General features: G+C 51.1%; 2 protein-coding genes across 6 annotated transcripts in view; one reads left to right on the top strand and one right to left on the bottom strand.

The window, feature by feature from the left end:
- CHRNB1 (cholinergic receptor nicotinic beta 1 subunit) overlaps window positions 1–10,754 on the bottom strand; it is a 152,022-nt gene extending 141,268 nt beyond the window's left edge. Inside the window, exons 1-2 of one of the 4 annotated variants that reach the window (XM_073623268.1) lie at window positions 10,674–10,754; window positions 4,927–5,157 (exon numbers count right to left, since the gene is read on the bottom strand). In XM_073623268.1, coding sequence (XP_073479369.1) covers window positions 4,927–4,984 — 58 coding nt within the window. In that variant the 5' untranslated portion in view covers window positions 4,985–5,157; window positions 10,674–10,754. Of the gene's footprint in view, window positions 1–4,926; window positions 6,024–7,864; window positions 8,817–10,673 lie in introns of those variants that run through there. The other 3 variants (XM_073623264.1, XM_073623267.1, XM_073623269.1) reach the window with 3 other exon arrangements.
- LOC141133736 (protein mono-ADP-ribosyltransferase PARP14-like) overlaps window positions 6,078–18,292 on the top strand; it is a 40,412-nt gene continuing 28,197 nt past the window's right edge. For both annotated transcript variants that reach the window (XM_073623263.1, XM_073623262.1), the window contains exon 1: window positions 6,078–8,012. In XM_073623263.1, the coding sequence (XP_073479364.1) occupies window positions 7,847–8,012 (166 nt within the window). In that variant the 5' untranslated portion in view covers window positions 6,078–7,846. The remainder of the gene's footprint in view (window positions 8,013–18,292) is intronic.

The following is an 18,292-nucleotide window of genomic DNA, read 5'->3' as shown; positions in this document are numbered from 1 at the left end:
CATATCTTCTCCAAGCCCCTTCCACTCTCCTGTACCCTCATACTGTGTCTTCCCCAAGTCTCCCTCCACAGCCCCTGCACCCTCATATCTTCCCCAAGTTCCCCTCCACAGCCCCTGTACCCTCATATCTTCCCCAAGTTCCCCTCCACAGCCCCTGAACCCTCATATCTTCTCCAAGTTCCCCTCCACAGCCCCTGTACCCTCATATCTTGCCCAAGTTCCCCTCCACAGCCTCTGTACCCTCATATCTTGCCCAAGTCCCCTCCACAGCCCCTGTACCCTCATATCTTCCCCAAGTTCCCCTCCACAGCCCCTGTACCCTCATATATTCCCCAAGTTTCCCTCCACAGCCTCTGTACCCTCATATCTTGCCCAAGTCCCCTCCACAGCCCCTGTACCCTCATATCTTCCCCAAGTTCCCCTCCACAGCCCCTGTACCCTCATATCTTGCCCAAGTTCCCCTCCACAGCCTCTGTACCCTCATATCTTGCCCAAGTCCCCTCCACAGCCCCTGTACCCTCATATCTTCCCCAAGTTCCCCTCCACAGCCCCTGTACCCTCATATATTCCCCAAGTTTCCCTCCACAGCCTCTGTACCCTCATATCTTGCCCAAGTCCCCTCCACAGCCCCTGTACCCTCATATCTTCTCCAAAACCCCCTCCACATCCCTTGTACCCTCATATCTTCTCCAAGCCCCCTCCACTCTCCTGTACCCTCATACTGTGTCTTCCCCAAGTCTCCCTCCACAGCCCCTGTACCCTTACATCTTCCCCAAGTTCCCCTCCACAGCCTCTGTACCCTCATATCTTCCCCAAGTTCCCCTCCACAGCCCCTGTACCCTCATATCTTCCCCAAGTTTCCCTCCACAGCCTCTGTACCCTCATATCTTGCCCAAGTCCCCTCCACAGCCCCTGTACCCTCATATCTTCTCCAAAACCCCCTCCACATCCCCTGTACCCTCATATCTTCTCCAAGCCCCTTCCACTCTCTGTACCCTCATACTGTGTCTTCCCCAAGTCTCCCTCCACAGCCCCTGCACCCTCATATCTTCCCCAAGTTCCCCTCCACAGCCCCTGTACCCTCATATCTTCCCCAAGTTCCCCTCCACAGCCCCTGCACCCTCATATCTTCTCCAAGTTCCCCTCCACAGCCCCTGTACCCTCATATCTTGCCCAAGTTCCCCTCCACAGCCTCTGTACCCTCATATCTTGCCCAAGTCCCCTCCACAGCCCCTGTACCCTCATATCTTCCCCAAGTTCCCCTCCACAGCCCCTGTACCCTCATATATTCCCCAAGTTTCCCTCCACAGCCTCTGTACCCTCATATCTTGCCCAAGTCCCCTCCACAGCCCCTGTACCCTCATATCTTCTCCAAAACCCCCTCCACATCCCTTGTACCCTCATATCTTCTCCAAGCCCCCTCCACTCTCCTGTACCCTCATACTGTGTCTTCCCCAAGTCTCCCTCCACAGCCCCTGTACCCTTACATCTTCCCCAAGTTCCCCTCCACAGCCTCTGTACCCTCATATCTTCCCCAAGTTCCCCTCCACAGCCCCTGTACCCTCATATCTTCCCCAAGTTTCCCTCCACAGCCTCTGTACCCTCATATCTTGCCCAAGTCCCCTCCACAGCCCCTGTACCCTCATATCTTCTCCAAAACCCCCTCCACATCCCCTGTACCCTCATATCTTCTCCAAGCCCCTTCCACTCTCTGTACCCTCATACTGTGTCTTCCCCAAGTCTCCCTCCACAGCCCCTGCACCCTCATATCTTCCCCAAGTTCCCCTCCACAGCCCCTGTACCCTCATATCTTCCCCAAGTTCCCCTCCACAGCCCCTGCACCCTCATATCTTCTCCAAGTTCCCCTCCACAGCCCCTGTACCCTCATATCTTGCCCAAGTTCCCCTCCACAGCCTCTGTACCCTCATATCTTGCCCAAGTCCCCTCCACAGCCCCTGTACCCTCATATCTTCCCCAAGTTCCCCTCCACAGCCCCTGTACCCTCATATATTCCCCAAGTTTCCCTCCACAGCCTCTGTACCCTCATATCTTGCCCAAGTCCCCTCCACAGCCCCTGTACCCTCATATCTTCTCCAAAACCCCCTCCACATCCCTTGTACCCTCATATCTTCTCCAAGCCCCCTCCACTCTCCTGTACCCTCATACTGTGTCTTCCCCAAGTCTCCCTCCACAGCCCCTGTACCCTTACATCTTCCCCAAGTTCCCCTCCACAGCCTCTGTACCCTCATATCTTCCCCAAGTCCCCCTCCACAGCCCCTGTACCCTCATATCTTGCCCAAGTCCCCTCCACAGCCCCTGTACCCTCATATCTTCCCCAAGTCCCCCTCCAAAGCCCCCGTGTCCTCATATCTTCCCCAAATGCCCCTCCACAGCTCCTGTACCCTCATATATGCTCTACGTCCCTCTTCACAGCCCCTGTACTCTCATATTTGCACAATAGTCCCCTTCCCCAGCCTTAGTACTCTAATATCTGCCCTGAGTCACCCTCCCTATCATCTGTACCCACATATTTACCTTAAGCCCCCTCCTCACTATATGTACCCTCATATCTACCTCAAGCTCCCTTCCCAGCCTCTGTACCCTCAAATCTTTGCCCCCAGGTCTTCTATCCACCCCTTATACCCCTGTATCTGCTCTCAATCACCTTCTTTACCCCTTATACACTCTCATTTCTTCCCCCATGCCCCCTCCTCACTCATATTTTCCCCAGTCTCTTCTTCTCCCTTGTACCCTCATGTTTTCCCCTTGGCTTTTTCCTCACCCACTATACCCTTGTATTTGTCCTCGATCACCCTATTTATGCTCTCATTTTTTTTCCCCTCATCCACCTCCTCACTCCTTATACCCTCATATTTTTTCCAATCCCCCTCCTCACCCCCTATAACCTATATATCTGCCCCTCTTCTAAACCCCCTAACCCTCATAGCTGCTGTCAGTCTTCTCCCCGCCTCCTATACCCTAAAATCTGCTGCCAGTCCCCCTCCTCACCCCCTGTAAACCTAATATGTGCCCCATCTAACCCCATGTAACCCTCATGTCTACCCCTCCTATTCCCTAATATCTGCCCTGGATGGGCCGCCTCACTCCTTGTAACCCTCATGTCCACCCTGCAGTCTTCTCCCCACCTCCTATACCCTAATATCTGCCCCCGATTGCCCTCCTCACCCTATATTTAAAGAGATAAATGGCTAAGGGGGTACCACATCCATATATAAATTGTTTTAGAAGATTGGGACATTTTGAGCGGACTTTACCGGTACCAGAAAAGGAACAGCATTGCAAAATATTATGAAATCCTTTTATTACACATACATTACAAAAAATGTATTCTAAAAATTATTAGCACAAGATAAAAACAAGAAAATTGAAGCTCTCATTGATACAACCACATAGTATATATCATATTGGATCCCTGTCACTACTGAGTCAAAGAGGTTGACGTTTCGATTTATGCTTCCTCAGGACCTTATTTCCTTGACTGTAAAAAAAGTATCCTGTATAGAAAAAAAGATAGGAGGGAAATATAATATTCCAATTGGATGAAAAATGCAGCATAACATTTCAATAATACAATCCCCATATGTTAAGGAGATCAATGTACTAGGAGTGCCACTCACACATTATAGAGAGTCCTCCTCACCCCTTGTAACCCTCATGTCCACCCTGTAGTCTTCTCCCCACCTCCTATACCCTAATATCTGTCCCCCAATTTCCCTCCTCATCCCTTGTAACCCTCATGTCCACCCTGTGGCCTTCTCCCCACCTCCTATACCCTAATATCTGTCCCCCAATTTCCCTCCTCATCCCTTGTAACCCTCATGTCCACCCTGTAGTCTTCTCCCCACCTCCTATACCCTAATATCTGTCCCCCAATTTCCCTCCTCATCCCTTGTAACCCTCGTGTCCACCCTGCGGCCTTCTCCCCAACTCCTATACCCTAATATCTGTCCCCCAATTTCCCTCCTCATCCCATGTAACACTCATGTCCACCCTGTAGTCTTCTCCCCACCTCCTATACCCTAATATCTGTCCCCCAATTTCCCCTCCTCATCCCTTGTAACCCTCGTGTCCACCCTGTGGCCTTCTCCCCAACTCCTATACCCTAATATCTGTCCCCCAATTTCCCTCCTCATCCCTTGTAACCCTCATGTCCACCCTGTAGTCTTCTCCCCACCTCCTATACCCTAATATCTGTCCCCCAATTTCCCTCCTCATCCTTTGTAACCCTCATGTCCACCCTGTGGCCTTCTCCCCAACTCCTATACCCTAATATCTGCCCCAGTGCTCCTTCTACCACTCATAACCTCATATCTGCCCCTGGTCTTCTTCTTACCCCCGAAATCCTCCTCCTTATCACTTAGACCGTCATAACTTCCCCCAGATCCCCTCCTCACCCCTATACTCTCATTTGCCCCAAATCTCCCTACTCACTCCCTATTATCCTTATAGCTGCACCCATTCTAACTCCCTGTATTCCTCATATATGCCCCTAGTCTTCTCCCCACCTCCGATACCCTTTTATCTGTTCCCAATACCTTTCTTCACCCGCTGCACTCTCATACCCGCTCCTTCTAACCCCCATTAACCCTCATGTCTCCCCTCTGGTTATTTCCCCTACCTACTATAGCCTAATATCTGCCCCTGATCTTCTTCCTCGCCCCCTGAAGCCCTCATGTATACTCTCCACCTCCAAAACCCTAATATTTGCCCCTGATCTTCTTCCTCACCCCTTGAAGCCCTCATGTATACTCTCCACCTTGAAGACCCCAATATCTGCCCCTGATCTTCTTCCTCACCCCCTGAAGCCCTCATGTATACTCTCCACCTCCAAGACCCTAATATCTACCCCGATAATCATTTTCTCCCCTGTACCCCCATGTCTCCCCAAGTCCCCCCAGTCCTCACCTTGTAGAAGTGTCCAGCACAGTAGCAGCATTATTTGGAGATGTCTGTCCTCCTCCATGTCTGTTTGTCCATCTCCCCCGTCCCTGGTTATTGGCTGCAGCTGCCGGATGTGTGTGTGACGGACGGGACAACAGGGGGGTCCAATGTGTCATTCCCAAGACTCTTCGCACCTGTCATATCCTTCATGTGTCTGGGCTGTACATACCACATGTCCTGTCACTGTAAACCACCCTGTATATATAATATATACTCAGCTCTGTATATACCACATGTGCTGTCATTGTAAACCACCCTGTATATATAATATATACTCAGCTCTGTATATACCACATGTGCTGTCATTGTAAACCACCCTGTATATATAATATATACTCAGCTCTGTGTATACCACATGTGCTGTCATTGTAAACCACCCTGTATATATAATATAGACTCAGCTCTGTATCTACCGCATGAGCTGTCATTGTATCCGACACTGTATATATATAATATATACTCAACTATGTAAATACCACATGTGCTGTCATTGTATCCCACCCTGTATATATAATATATACTCAGCTCTGTATATACCGCATGTGCTGTCATTGTAAACCACCCTGTATATATAATATATACTCAGCTCTGTATATACCGCATGTGCTGTCATTGTATCCGACACTGTATATATAATATATGCTCAACTCTGTATATACCACATGTACTGTCATTGTATCCCACCCTGTATATATAATATATACTCAGCTCTGTATAACTGTGGGGGGGGGGGGGTTATGTTACAGATTGTTAGCTTTACTGGCAGCAGTGCATGTAGATGCAGACTACTCAGGACATCCACTCTTCCTCTAAATTATTACTAAATCTTGTGTTTTGTTTGGAGTTCCCCTTTAACCTGTTGGCCGGATGATCCTGCAGTGTGTTGTGTTGTAGTTTGTTATATCATGACACACACAGCTGACATGAACTCACAGCGTGACCCCGGGTGACTTTGAATTGCCTTTTCAATGCTTGTTATCTGGCTTTCAAAACAGCTTTGACTAAAGGTTACAGTTCTATCTATGAGCCTCAAATGAGGGGGCGGAGTCTGACCAGGAAACCTATAAAATACATGAAAATAAAGTGACATAACTAGATTTCAGATATCAATCTGGCCGAGACACCTCCCACGCTCATCCCTGACACCTCCCACACTCATCCCTGACACCTCCCACACTCATCCCTGACACCTCCCACACTCATCCCTGACACCCCCCACACTCATCCCTGACACCCAACAGCACAACCCTGTCCCTCTATACCAAGATACACCTCCTGGACTCCAAATACCACATACCTGTCCCCTTATAACCAACTACACATCCCCGACACCCAACACCACTTTCCTGTCCCCCTACCCTTCTTAGCTACATATCCTCAACACCCCAATCCCCCCCCCACACACACACACACACCAAATTCCTGTCCCTCTACACTCAACTACACATCCCCAAGATCCAACACCACTCCTGTCCCTCTACACTCAGCTACATATCCCCAACACCCAACACCACATCCCTGACCATATTCAAGACATGCATGCCCTCTGCACCCATCTACACATCCTGATACCCCACACCATATAACTGTTTCCCTACACTCAGCTACACATACCCAACACCATATCTCTGTCCCTTTACACCCTGCTGTACATCTTAAAACACCCACATCCCTATCTCACTACACCTGCTGCACATTCCTGATACCCCCTCACCACAACCCTGTATGCTACACCCAGCTACACATTCCCAACATCCAGCAGCAGATCCTTGCCCACCTTGTACTCCTAGATATACACACCACATTCCTCTACCCCCTACACCCAGCTAGACATCCCCACCACCACCCTACACCCAGCTAGACATCCCCACCCTACACCAAGCTAGGGAACCCCACCACCACCCTACACCCAGCTAGACATCCCCACCATCCTACACCCAGCTAGACATCCCCACCCCTACTCTACACCCAGCTAGACATCCCCACCATCACCCTACACCCAGCTAGACATCCCCATCACCACCCTACACCCAGCTAGACATCCCCATCACCACCCTACACCCAGCTAGACATCCCCACCATCCTACACCCAGCTAGACATCCCCACCCCTACTCTACACCCAGCTAGACATCCCCACCATCCTACACGCAGATAGACATCCCCACCATCCTACACCCAGATAGACATCCCCACCCCTACCCTACACCCAGCTAGACATCCCCACCCCTACCCTACACCCAGCTAGACATGCCCACCACCACCCTACACACAATTAGACATGCCCACCACCACCCTACACCCAGCTAGACATCCCCACCACCACCTCACACCCAGCTAGACATCCCCACCACCACCTCACACCCAGCTAGACATCCCCCCCACCATCCTACACCCCGCTAGACATCCCCACCCATACCCTACACCCAGCTAGACATCCCCACCACCACCTCACACCCAGCTAGACATCCCCCCCACCATCCTACACCCCGCTAGACATCCCCCCCACCATCCTACACCCCGCTAGACATCCCCACCCATACCCTACACCCAGCTAGACATCCCCACCACCACCTCACACCCAGCTAGACATCCCCACCTCACACCCAGCTAGACATCCCCCCCACCATCCTACACCCCGCTAGACATCCCCACCCATACCCTACACCCAGCTAGACATCCCCCCCACCATCCTACACCCCGCTAGACATCCCCACCCATACCCTACACCCAGCTAGACATCCCCACCCATACCCTACACTCAGCTAGACATCCCCACCCATACCCTACACCCAGCTAGACATCCCCACCACCCATACCCAGTTACCCACCCCTGGCATAGCATCTAACACTGCACCTTCCATGCCATCTTGACACCCCATCACCATGGTGGAGAACACCTACCTGTACCATGCGACCCTGGGGTGGGACCAGAACCCAGAGAGGATGAAGAAAACACAGAACAAAGATCATGTGTATATCCAGAAGAAGAGGAAGTGTGATGAAGAAGAGTTTGAGGTCGGAGGTGATCACACATACTCGAAGGAGGCAGGTAAGTGAGGGGATGAGCGGTAATGGACAATGAATGTGGACTTGTTATAATCATGGTATCATTTTGCCCCTGCTCTGATATTTACCCCTCCCAATGTCCATGGGGGCAGAAAGTGGAGAATAACTGGAGAGGAAAGAAGAAGTTTTCTATACATAAACTCAAGATAACAACAACAAAAAAAAAAGTTTCCTGCTTTCTGCTGTAAGTTTCATTTCCCTGAAAATGTGAATTGGAATGTGACCAACCCGGTATTGACTGTTAGTATCGGTTGTCATGGCTCTCGTACTTGTAACGTCACCGGCCTTAAAGGTAAACTCCAGACAAACAGCAAAATACACCGATGATATACGGGGGAGGGGGGGGTTTACTCACCAAATGATTTGTATATCTGTCCATCCAGCCCTGAGATTTACACAACTCTGCCACACAGCACAACCCTGTCTGGCAGGGCAGGAAACCTGATTTTTTTTCTCTGTTGCAGTTAAAAGTACAAGTAACCCGACATTTTTCTCTATATATATACCTTTATTTAAGAATCAATGACGTCATCACTGGGTCTCTCTGCTTCCCAATACAGATACTGGCAGATCATGGCTGGTAGAAGGGGCTGCCACAGAGCTTCCTTTTTACAGCTGATTCTGCAGAGTTCCCCTTTACATCTGAATCTGCAGAGTTCCCCTTTACAGCTGAATCTGCAGAGTTCCCCTTTACATCGGAATCTGCAGAGTTCCCCTTTACATCGGAATCTGCAGAGTTCCCCTTTACATCAGAATCTGCAGAGTTCCCCTTTACATCTGAATTCACATACACATTACCAAAAGCATTGGGACACCTGCCTTTACACACACATGAACTTTAATGGCATGGGGGGGGGGGGTGGCCGTTCACACGGGGTGGTTGGTGACGGGATATTCATCCTGAGAGACATCAAAATTCAGCAAAGAGACAGCATCGGACCAGCAAAGAGACAGCATCGGACCAGCAAAGAGACATCCCCAGACCAGCAAAGAGACATCCCCAGACCAGCAAAGAGACATCCCCAGACCAGCAAAGAGACATCCCCAGACCAGCAAAGAGACAGCCTCAGACCAGCAAAGAGACAGCATCGGACCAGCAAAGAGACAGCATCGGACCAGCAAAGAGACAGCATCGGACCAGCAAAGAGACATCCCCAGACCAGCAAAGAGACATCCCCAGACCAGCAAAGAGACAGCCTCAGACCAGCAAAGAGACAGCCCCAGACCAGCAAAGAGACAGCCCCAGACCAGCAAAGAGACAGTCCCAGACCAGCAAAGAGACAGTCCCAGACCAGCAAAGAGACAGTCCCAGTCCAGCAAAGAGACAGTCCCAGTCCAGCAAAGAGACAGCCCCAGTCCAGCAAAGAGACATCCTTAGTCCAGCAAAGAGACAGCCTCAGACCAGCAAAGAGACAGCCCCAGACCAGCAAAGAGACAGCCCCAGGCCAGCAAAGAGACAGCCCCAGGCCAGCAAAGAGACAGCCCCAGGCCAGCAAAGAGACAGCCTCAGACCAGCAAAGAGACAGCCTCAGGCCAGCAAAGAGACAGCCTCAGGCCAGCAAAGAGACAGTCCCAAACCAGCAAAGAGACAGTCCCAGACCAGCAAAGAGACAGTCCCAGACCAGCAAAGAGACAGCCTCAGTCCAGCAAAGAGACAGCCTCAGTCCAGCAAAGAGACAGCCCCAGACCAGCAAAGAGACAGCCCCAGACCAGCAAAGAGACAGCCCCAGACCAGCAAAGAGACAGCCCCAGACCAGCAAAGAGACAGCCTCAGTCCAGCAAAGAGACAGCCTCAGTCCAGCAAAGAGACAGCCTCAGACCAGCAAAGAGACAGCCCCAGACCAGCAAAGAGACAGCCCCAGACCAGCAAAGAGACAGCCCCAGACCAGCAAAGAGACAGCCCCAGACCAGCAAAGAGACAGTCCCAGACCAGCAAAGAGACAGCCTCAGTCCAGCAAAGAGACAGCCTCAGTCCAGCAAAGAGACATCACCAGTCCAGCAAAGAGACATCACCAGTCCAGCAAAGAGACAGCCTCAGTCCGGCAAAGAGACATCCTTAGTCCGGCAAAGAGACAGCCTCAGACCGGCAAAGAGACAGCCTCAGACCGGCAAAGAGACAGCCTCAGACCGGCAAAGAGACAGCCTCAGACCGGCAAAGAGACAGCCCCAGACCGGCAAAGAGACACCCCCAGACCAGCAAAGAGACAGCCCCAGTCCAGCAAAGAGACGTCCCACACCAGCAAAGAGACAGTCCCACACCAGCAAAGAGACAGCCCCAGACCAGCAAAGAGACAGCCCCAGACCAGCAAAGAGACAGCCCCAGACCAGCAAAGAGACAGCCCCAGTCCGGCAAAGAGACAGCCTCAGTCCGGCAAAGAGACATCCTTAGTCCGGCAAAGAGACAGCCTCAGACCGGCAAAGAGACAGCCTCAGACCGGCAAAGAGACAGCCTCAGACCGGCAAAGAGACAGCCCCAGACCGGCAAAGAGACAGCCCCAGACCAGCAAAGAGACAGCCGCAGACCAGCAAAGAGACAGCCCCAGACCAGCAAAGAGACAGTCCCATTCCGCCCTCTTTCCCCGCCACTACAGAGCAGAACTTTGGCTGTAACAAACACTGGATCAGTTCAGTTCAGTGCACTCACCTTCCTCCTTGTTCAGCAGCCAGGAGGTGTCTGTCCCCTGCACATATTTCTCTCCCGCCTTCTTCTGCATGTCCTAGTTTTCTGGCGCCGGCCCTACTTTAGGGACGGGCGCATAGCGGGAGGTGAGCGGCGGCTGCGGTTTGTGTTAGCCCTGTGCACACGGAGGTCGCCACTTATCTCCTGCTGTGTGGCCTGGTCATCAACAGACCCCTCTTCTTAGGACATGCAGCCCGATGGCCCCAGTGCACCGGACAAGCGCCTGGTGCACCCTATGGCCAGTCTGGGCATGGTCCATAGCATTCAATATTGAGTTGGCCCACCCTTTACAGCTATAACAGCTTCAACTCTTCTGGGAAGGCTGTCCACAAGGTTTAGGAGTGTGTCTATGGGAATGTTTGACCATTCATTCAGAAGCGCATTTGTGAGGTCAGGCACTGATGTTGGATGAGAAGGCCTGGCTCGCAGTCTCCGCTCTAATTCATCCCAAAGGTGTTCTATCGGGTTGAGGTCAGGACTCTGTGCAGGCCAGTCAAGTTCCTCCACCCCAAACTCTCTCATCCATGTATTTATGGACCTTGCTTTGCGCATTGGTCCAAATCATTTGGTGGAGGGGGGATTATGGTGTGGGGGTTGTTTTTCAGGGGTTGGGCTTGGCTCCTTAGTTCCAGTGAAGGGAACTCTTAAGGGGTCAGCATACCAAGACATTTTGGACATTTTCATGCTCCCAACTTTGTGGGAACAGTTTGGGGATGGCCCCTTACTGTTCCAACATGACTTCACACCAGTGCACAAATCAAGGTCCATAAAGACATGGATAAGCGAGTTTGGGGTGGAGGAACTTGACTGGCCTGCACAGAGTCCTGACCTCAACCCGATAGAACACCTTTGGGATGAATAAGAGCGGAGACTCATACAACATAAGTGCCTGACCTCACAAATGCTCTTCTGGAAGAATGGTCAAATACTCCCATAGACACACTCCTAAACCTTGTGGACAGCCTTCCCAGAAAAGTTGAAGCTGTTATAGCTGCAAAGGGTGGGCCAACTCAATATTGAACCCTACAGACAAAGACTGGGATGCCATTAAAAAGGAAGTAAACCCTGATGGGTTTTTCTTCCTCTTTTGTTCCCTGCAAAGTAAAAGCATAATGGGCAAGTATGCATTGCATACTTGCCCATTATGTGCCACGTACCTGCAAATGAAGCCCGCGATGCCCCCACTAGTGGCCACGTCCATCTTCAACCCTCTTCCTTACGGGGGCCATGGACTCTGGTTCTGTGACTGGCCAGAGTCATGTGACGTTACTCCCGCGCATGAGCGCGGGACCCAGTGGTCATGACATGGGCCCTGTGGAACGATTGTGCCCTTTTTTCAGTGCGCATGCGCCGATGACGTTGGCGCAAGTGCAATTGGTAAATATCTCCTAAACCATGTAGGTCTAGGAGATATTTCAAGTACCCACAGATAAGCCTTATTATAGGCTTAACTGTAGGGAAAAGTGGTAAGTAAGGGTTTACAACCACGTTAAAGTTCATGTGCTTGTAATAGGCAGGCGTCCCAATACTTTTGGTACTATAGTGTAGATCTCTGTCAATAAATGTGCAGGCATTTTAAATGTAATAGTGGTTGTGGGGGAGAGGACCCCCCCCCCCCACACCTGCTGTCACGGGGGGCTCAGGGGGTGAGGGTTGGATTGTGCCTCCAAGAGTCACAAATGACTCTTGGAGTCCTAGTGACTCCAAGATTCATAGTGCCCCCCGACTTTGAGAGAATCCTGAGTAACCCCAATATTCTTAGTGTCCCTGACTTTTCAAGCAGATTTTGAGTGACTCCAAGATTCAGGGACACCAGTGCCAGTGTCTGTCTGGAGCACAGGGATGGCAGGACCAGGCACACATGCAGAAGAACAGGAAACAGTAAAGAGTGTAGATCTGATGGTGTGGGCGCAGGATAGTTACAAGACAGTCGAACAGTCCGGGTCAGCAGCTAGCAAGCAGATCAGGTTCAGGCAGCAGGCAGGAGAGTAGTCAGGAGTTAGGCCAAGGTCAGTGACAGCAGAATGTAATAAGCAGAAGGACCAAGCAGAAGCCTAATCCAGGGACAAGCCAGGGGTCGGTACAGGCAGCGTTCAGGCAGAGTCAGAGGCAGGATTAGATCATCAGCAGAAGAGCAATAAGAACTGGTAACAAGAACACAGGGATGTAGTAGACACTGCATTAGTAAAGTTTAAATACCTCTTCTGGTGCCAATGCATGGACACGCGCACGTGCACCCCCTAACCGGCCACAGGCAGGGTTTCTGAGATTTGTGCATGTGCGCACACGAATGTTCCTTTTCTGAAACTAGCCCACATCATAGCTTCCTTCCACACTCTCACCAGGAGACCCAAGCATCCACGGGGCTCATTGCTACAGACCACTGGAGGTCAGTTTCATCAATGTGGAGATGAACGGGACCCCTTCCATTGCAGAAAACGACTGCAACTTTCCGGGAGTTGGTGAGAGGGCAGTGGGCCCATATTGATTTCAGGTTGCATATACAAAGCTGCCGAGAGCAGGACATCCAATGCACTAAAAATCGGACAGCACTTGATTTAAATCAGTGCCTTGCTATTAAGGCCACACCACTCGTTCCCTAAGCCTGGACTGTGAGAGGATTGAACTGCCACCAGGGTTGACTGCCGCCACAAGTAATATACTAAAATAAGCCAGCAAGGGGCTTTCATCAGGTGGACCAACGTTTTTAAAGGGCCCCAACGATAGCCGACAGAAGAGTTATATTAGAGATTGCCCCTCTCGTTTATCATCCTGGTATCTCCTCTTAACCCCATCAATTTTATCATCTGTGCCTATTGTCATGGATATTCCACTATACCCTTTCGCTATTAAGCACCCTTTAAGTCTTTTGGTATAATGCATGCTTAAATAACCCATGTCGCCCCTTTTCCCCAGTAAACAGACATAATCACCATCTCAGCTCCACCGTTCCTCCATCTGCCCGCAGGGCAGAGTCTCTCGGCTTTTTTATTCACACACAAACAGGAAGCCACAAACAGGATGTGACCTCACAGGATATGACAACACAGGATCTGACAACACAGGATGTGAATGTCAACACAGGATATGACCAAATAAGGATGTAACAACACAGGATCTGAATGTCAACACAGGGAAAATGAATTTATACAGCAACCAATGCAACAATGACTAGGGGAGTCTTATGGGCGTGTCTGGGGTGGGGGCAGCGTGTACAATCTCCAGCCCCTTGTCTCTGTCCTCAGCATGATCACAGGAAGCCTGAGATTATGAACACTTCTCCCGACCACAACGATTCAAAAAATCCCGTTCTTATCGTTTTGTTCGTGAATCCTTATTCTGCGTTGTTCAGAGAACAAAGCATACTCGGACTATACTACTGTCTAGAGTTGCCACCTCATCCCTTTGAACCCGAACACCTTTGAATTACACGGGTTCTGAGGTAATTAAATGCAGATAAGGCACCAAGTGAGTTTAATTACCACCTTAATCAGCCACAGAACCCGTGTAATTCATAAGTATTTGGTTTTAAAGTGATGAGGTGGCAACCATACTACTATCTCTGTGGACGAGAGATTATCTGCAGGTGGCACCACAAATATGTTGATCAGGCATACAGGGGCGACACGAGCGCACATCCGCTAATCCGATAATGTCTTCGCAGAGCGAACACATCCCCCCCAGACGATCGTTCCGTGCATCACACAGGGGCCCTTCCTTGGCGGACATGTCCCCACTCCGCAAACACTTCTCCACATCTCCGAGGAGCTTTCCACTACCAAACGAATCTCAACCAGCATCAGTCTGCCCCAGTCAGCTCTTTAGAGTACTAACATTGGGAGACACTTATGACAATACATATTAAATACATCTTCATAAAATTTCCACAACACTATTCAAAAAGCATAGTCGCCTACAGTGCATACGAGCAATATAGCCCTATCGGTTGGTAGCTCCAATTCCATTTACTGTTCCCGGTTGCACTTCAGGTGCGGTTGTTACTGTTTATGCTGATCTGGAGGCTGAATTTGAAACCATACCTGACATTTTTGCCTATTAATACCTGGAATGTCAGATAATGTCTGTACCACGCCCAGATCACCTTATGATTGCCTGGTTACCAATTGAGTCAATATACAATACATCTAATTACTTTCAGGATATGATTTGTTGCCTGAGTATGGGGAAGATTCACAACTGCCCAGGGGCGGACTGAAAACTCATGGGGCCCCCGGGCAATAGGAGATTATGGGGCCTCCAGGCTTAGAGATGGCCGCCGTGCGGCAGACATCTTTTTTTTGATGCAACATGAAAGTGGGCGTACCCACTGAGGGGAGGGGCACCAAGCTTGGCGACATGCTGAGTGGCAGGAGACTTAGAGCTGGTGACCCAGTAAATTCACCAGGAGCCTCTCATGGGCATTGCCACCTTAACAGTATCATGTGCCTCTGGGCAAAATACTGCACTGGGACCCCTACCAGGGAGATGACGACCTACGGCATACATAGTGCACCATGGCGAACAATGGGCATGACCAGTGGGAGAGTCTTAAGAGAGGATTGAACAGAATCTGCATCTGCTGTATACAATGCAAACATACTACAGACCTTGTACCCATAAAATTCTAATTACTGTGTCGCAGCTGATAATCTCAGACACAAATGAATCTCAGTCAAAGGATCATTTGTGTTTAAAATAAATGTTTCCATTACATATGTTTTTTATGCACAAAATAAGGATATTTTTTGGCTTACTGAGTCAACATTACAGAAGAACTTAATTAAAACCAGCAACTGTTGAGACAATGAACACGTTGGTCAGGTCTATGTACAGTATAATGTATAAAGTACAGGGGTCATGAGTAAGTAACAAACAAAACATATAGAGTACAGCAGTCAGAATGAGCGCCAGGCTCACAGTCCACAGAGTGCCACACTATGGGAGAGCCCCCCGTGTGCCACCCTATGGCAGAGCCCCCAGAGTAACACCTTATGGCAGAGCCCCCCCAGTGTGCCACCCTACGGCAGAGCCCCCAGAATAACACCTTATGGCAGAGCCCCCCAGTGTTCCACCCTACGGCAGAACCCCCAGTGTGCCACCCTACGGCAGAGCCCCCAGAGTAACACCTTATGGCAGAGCCCCCCAGTGTTCCACCCTACGGCAGAACCCCCAGTGTGCCATCCTACGGCAGAGCCCCCCAGTGTGTCACCCTACTCCAGAGCCCCCCAGTGTGCTACCCTATGGCAGAGCCCCCCAGTGCGCCACCCTACGGCAGAACCCCCCCAGTGTGCCACCCTACGGCAGAGCCCCCCCAGTGTGCCACCCTACGGCAGAGCCCCCCAGTGTGCCACCCTACGGCAGAGTCCCCTAGAGTGTCACCCTACAGCAGAGCCCTCCAGAGTGTCACCCTACGGCAGAGCCCTCCAGAGTGTCACCCTACGGCAGAGCCCCCCCAGTGTGCCACCCTACGGCAGAGCCCCCCAGTGTGCCACACTACGGCAGAGCCCCCCAGAGTGTCACCCTACGGCAGAACCCCCCAGAGTGTCACCCTACGGCAGAGCCCCCCAGAGTCCCACCTTACAGCAGAGCCCCCCAGAGTCCCACCCTGCAGCAGAGCCCCCCAGAGTCCCACCCTACGGCAGAGCCCCCCAGATTCCCACCCTATGGCAGAGACCCCCAGAGTCCCACCCTAAGGCAGAACCCCCAGAGTCCCACCCTGCAGCAGAGCCCCCAGAGTCCCACCCTGCGGCAGAGCCCCCAGAGTCCCAACCTATGGCAAAGCCCCCAGAGTCCCACCCTGCGGCAGAGCCCCCAATGTCACCTTCCATTAGTGTTCCCTTACACACACCTTTGCACCTTGGTGCGTGGTGTGGTAAGCAGCTGGTGGAAAAAGGCTTTAAATAAAATCCACTTGTTGCAGGCTCTGAACGGCGCAAGTGAGTCGTAGAGGCAGCGAAATAGTGAACTGCTGTGGTTGGTCTCAGATCTGGCAGTGGGGCGTGTGAATAAAAGCCATGCTTGATGTGTGCCCTGATATCACTGCACAGGTGTGTACCCAGACCTGCCCTGCTGCCTGATACGAAGCCGAGCTCAGCAGAGCACCAATCAGCTGCCTCTGAATGGCAACAAGTGGACTTTTCACAGGCATGGGATTGTTGGAGCGACTTCTGGTGAGCAGCAGTGGGCACACATGGATCATACAGTATACACCAGTGGCGGCTGGTGCTCAATTTTTTTGGGGGGAGGCACAAACAAAATGGGAAAAATGCTGAAAAATACTGGAAAAAAACATCAATTGCAGCCCAACTGTGCCCATCAAATGCAGCCACTGTATCCATCAAATGCAGCCACTGTGCACATAAAATTCAGCCACTGTGCCATCAAATGCAGCCACTGTGCCCCATCAAATGCAGCCTCTGTGCCCCATCAAATGCAGCCACTGTGCCCATCAAATGCAGCCACTGTGCCCATCAAATGCAGCCACTGTGCCATCAAATGCAGCCACTGTGCCCATCAAATGCAGCCACTGTGCCCATCAAATGCAGCCACTGTGTCCATGAAATGCAGCCATTGTGCCCATCAAATGCAGCCACTGTGCCCACCAAATGCAGCCATTGTGCCCATCAAATGCAGCCACTGTGCCCATCAAATGCAGCCACTGTGCCCCATCAAATGCAGCCACTGTGCCCCATCAAATGCAGCCACTGTGCCCATCAAATGCAGCCACTGTATCCATCAAATGCAGCTACTGTGCCCATCAAATGCAGCCATTATGCCCATTAAATGCAGCCACTGTGCCCATCAAATGCAGCCACTGTGCCCATCAAATGCAGCCACTGTATCCATCAAATGCAGCCACTGTGCCCATCAAATGCAGCCACTGTGCCTATGAAATGCAGCCACTGTGCCCTTCAAATGCAGCCACTGTGCCCATCAAATTCAGCCACTGTGCCATCAAATGCAGCCACTGTATCCATGCCCGTTGTCTGACCAGCACTTACCCCATCTTGGTGGCGGGTCAGGCAGCGGTGAGATGCGGGATGGGCAGTGGCAAGCTATGGGTCAGGCGGCGGTGAACTGTGTCCTCCATGCTTACTCCCTGCGTCTCTTCTTTCCTCCTGCTAGGCGTTCAATAGGAGCGCCTGTCCTTTCAGCCAATCGCGTGGTGGGTATAAGACCCGCACTTACTGATTGGCAGAGAGGTGGATAGTGTTAGAAAAGCAAATATTAATTTGCTTTTCTAACACACCTGGATGGACTCCGAGCACTCTGCGCTCTGAGGCCACCCTATTTTGAAGCCTATTAGAGCCTATGGCTCTAATCAGGTGCTTAAAAAAAAAAACACCCCCCACCGCTGTAATTCAGGTGCCCGGCATCCTGAAAGGAGCCGGATGCCCGAATAGGGGGTGGCCGGAGTGGCAATGGATAGATTTATGCTATGCATGAATCTATCCATTCTACATATAGGGGGTGGCGTGATAGAGAGGGCGGCACCCTTAATGGATGGGCCGCCTCTGGTATACACACAAATGCACATATATACACACACCAGCATTTTTCACCCGAAAATCATACTGATAGAA

Source organism: Aquarana catesbeiana, linkage group LG03 (genome assembly GCF_042186555.1).
Source record: "Aquarana catesbeiana isolate 2022-GZ linkage group LG03, ASM4218655v1, whole genome shotgun sequence".
Lineage (NCBI taxonomy): Eukaryota > Metazoa > Chordata > Amphibia > Anura > Ranidae > Aquarana > Aquarana catesbeiana.
This window is presented reverse-complemented; position numbering and strand designations above follow the sequence as displayed.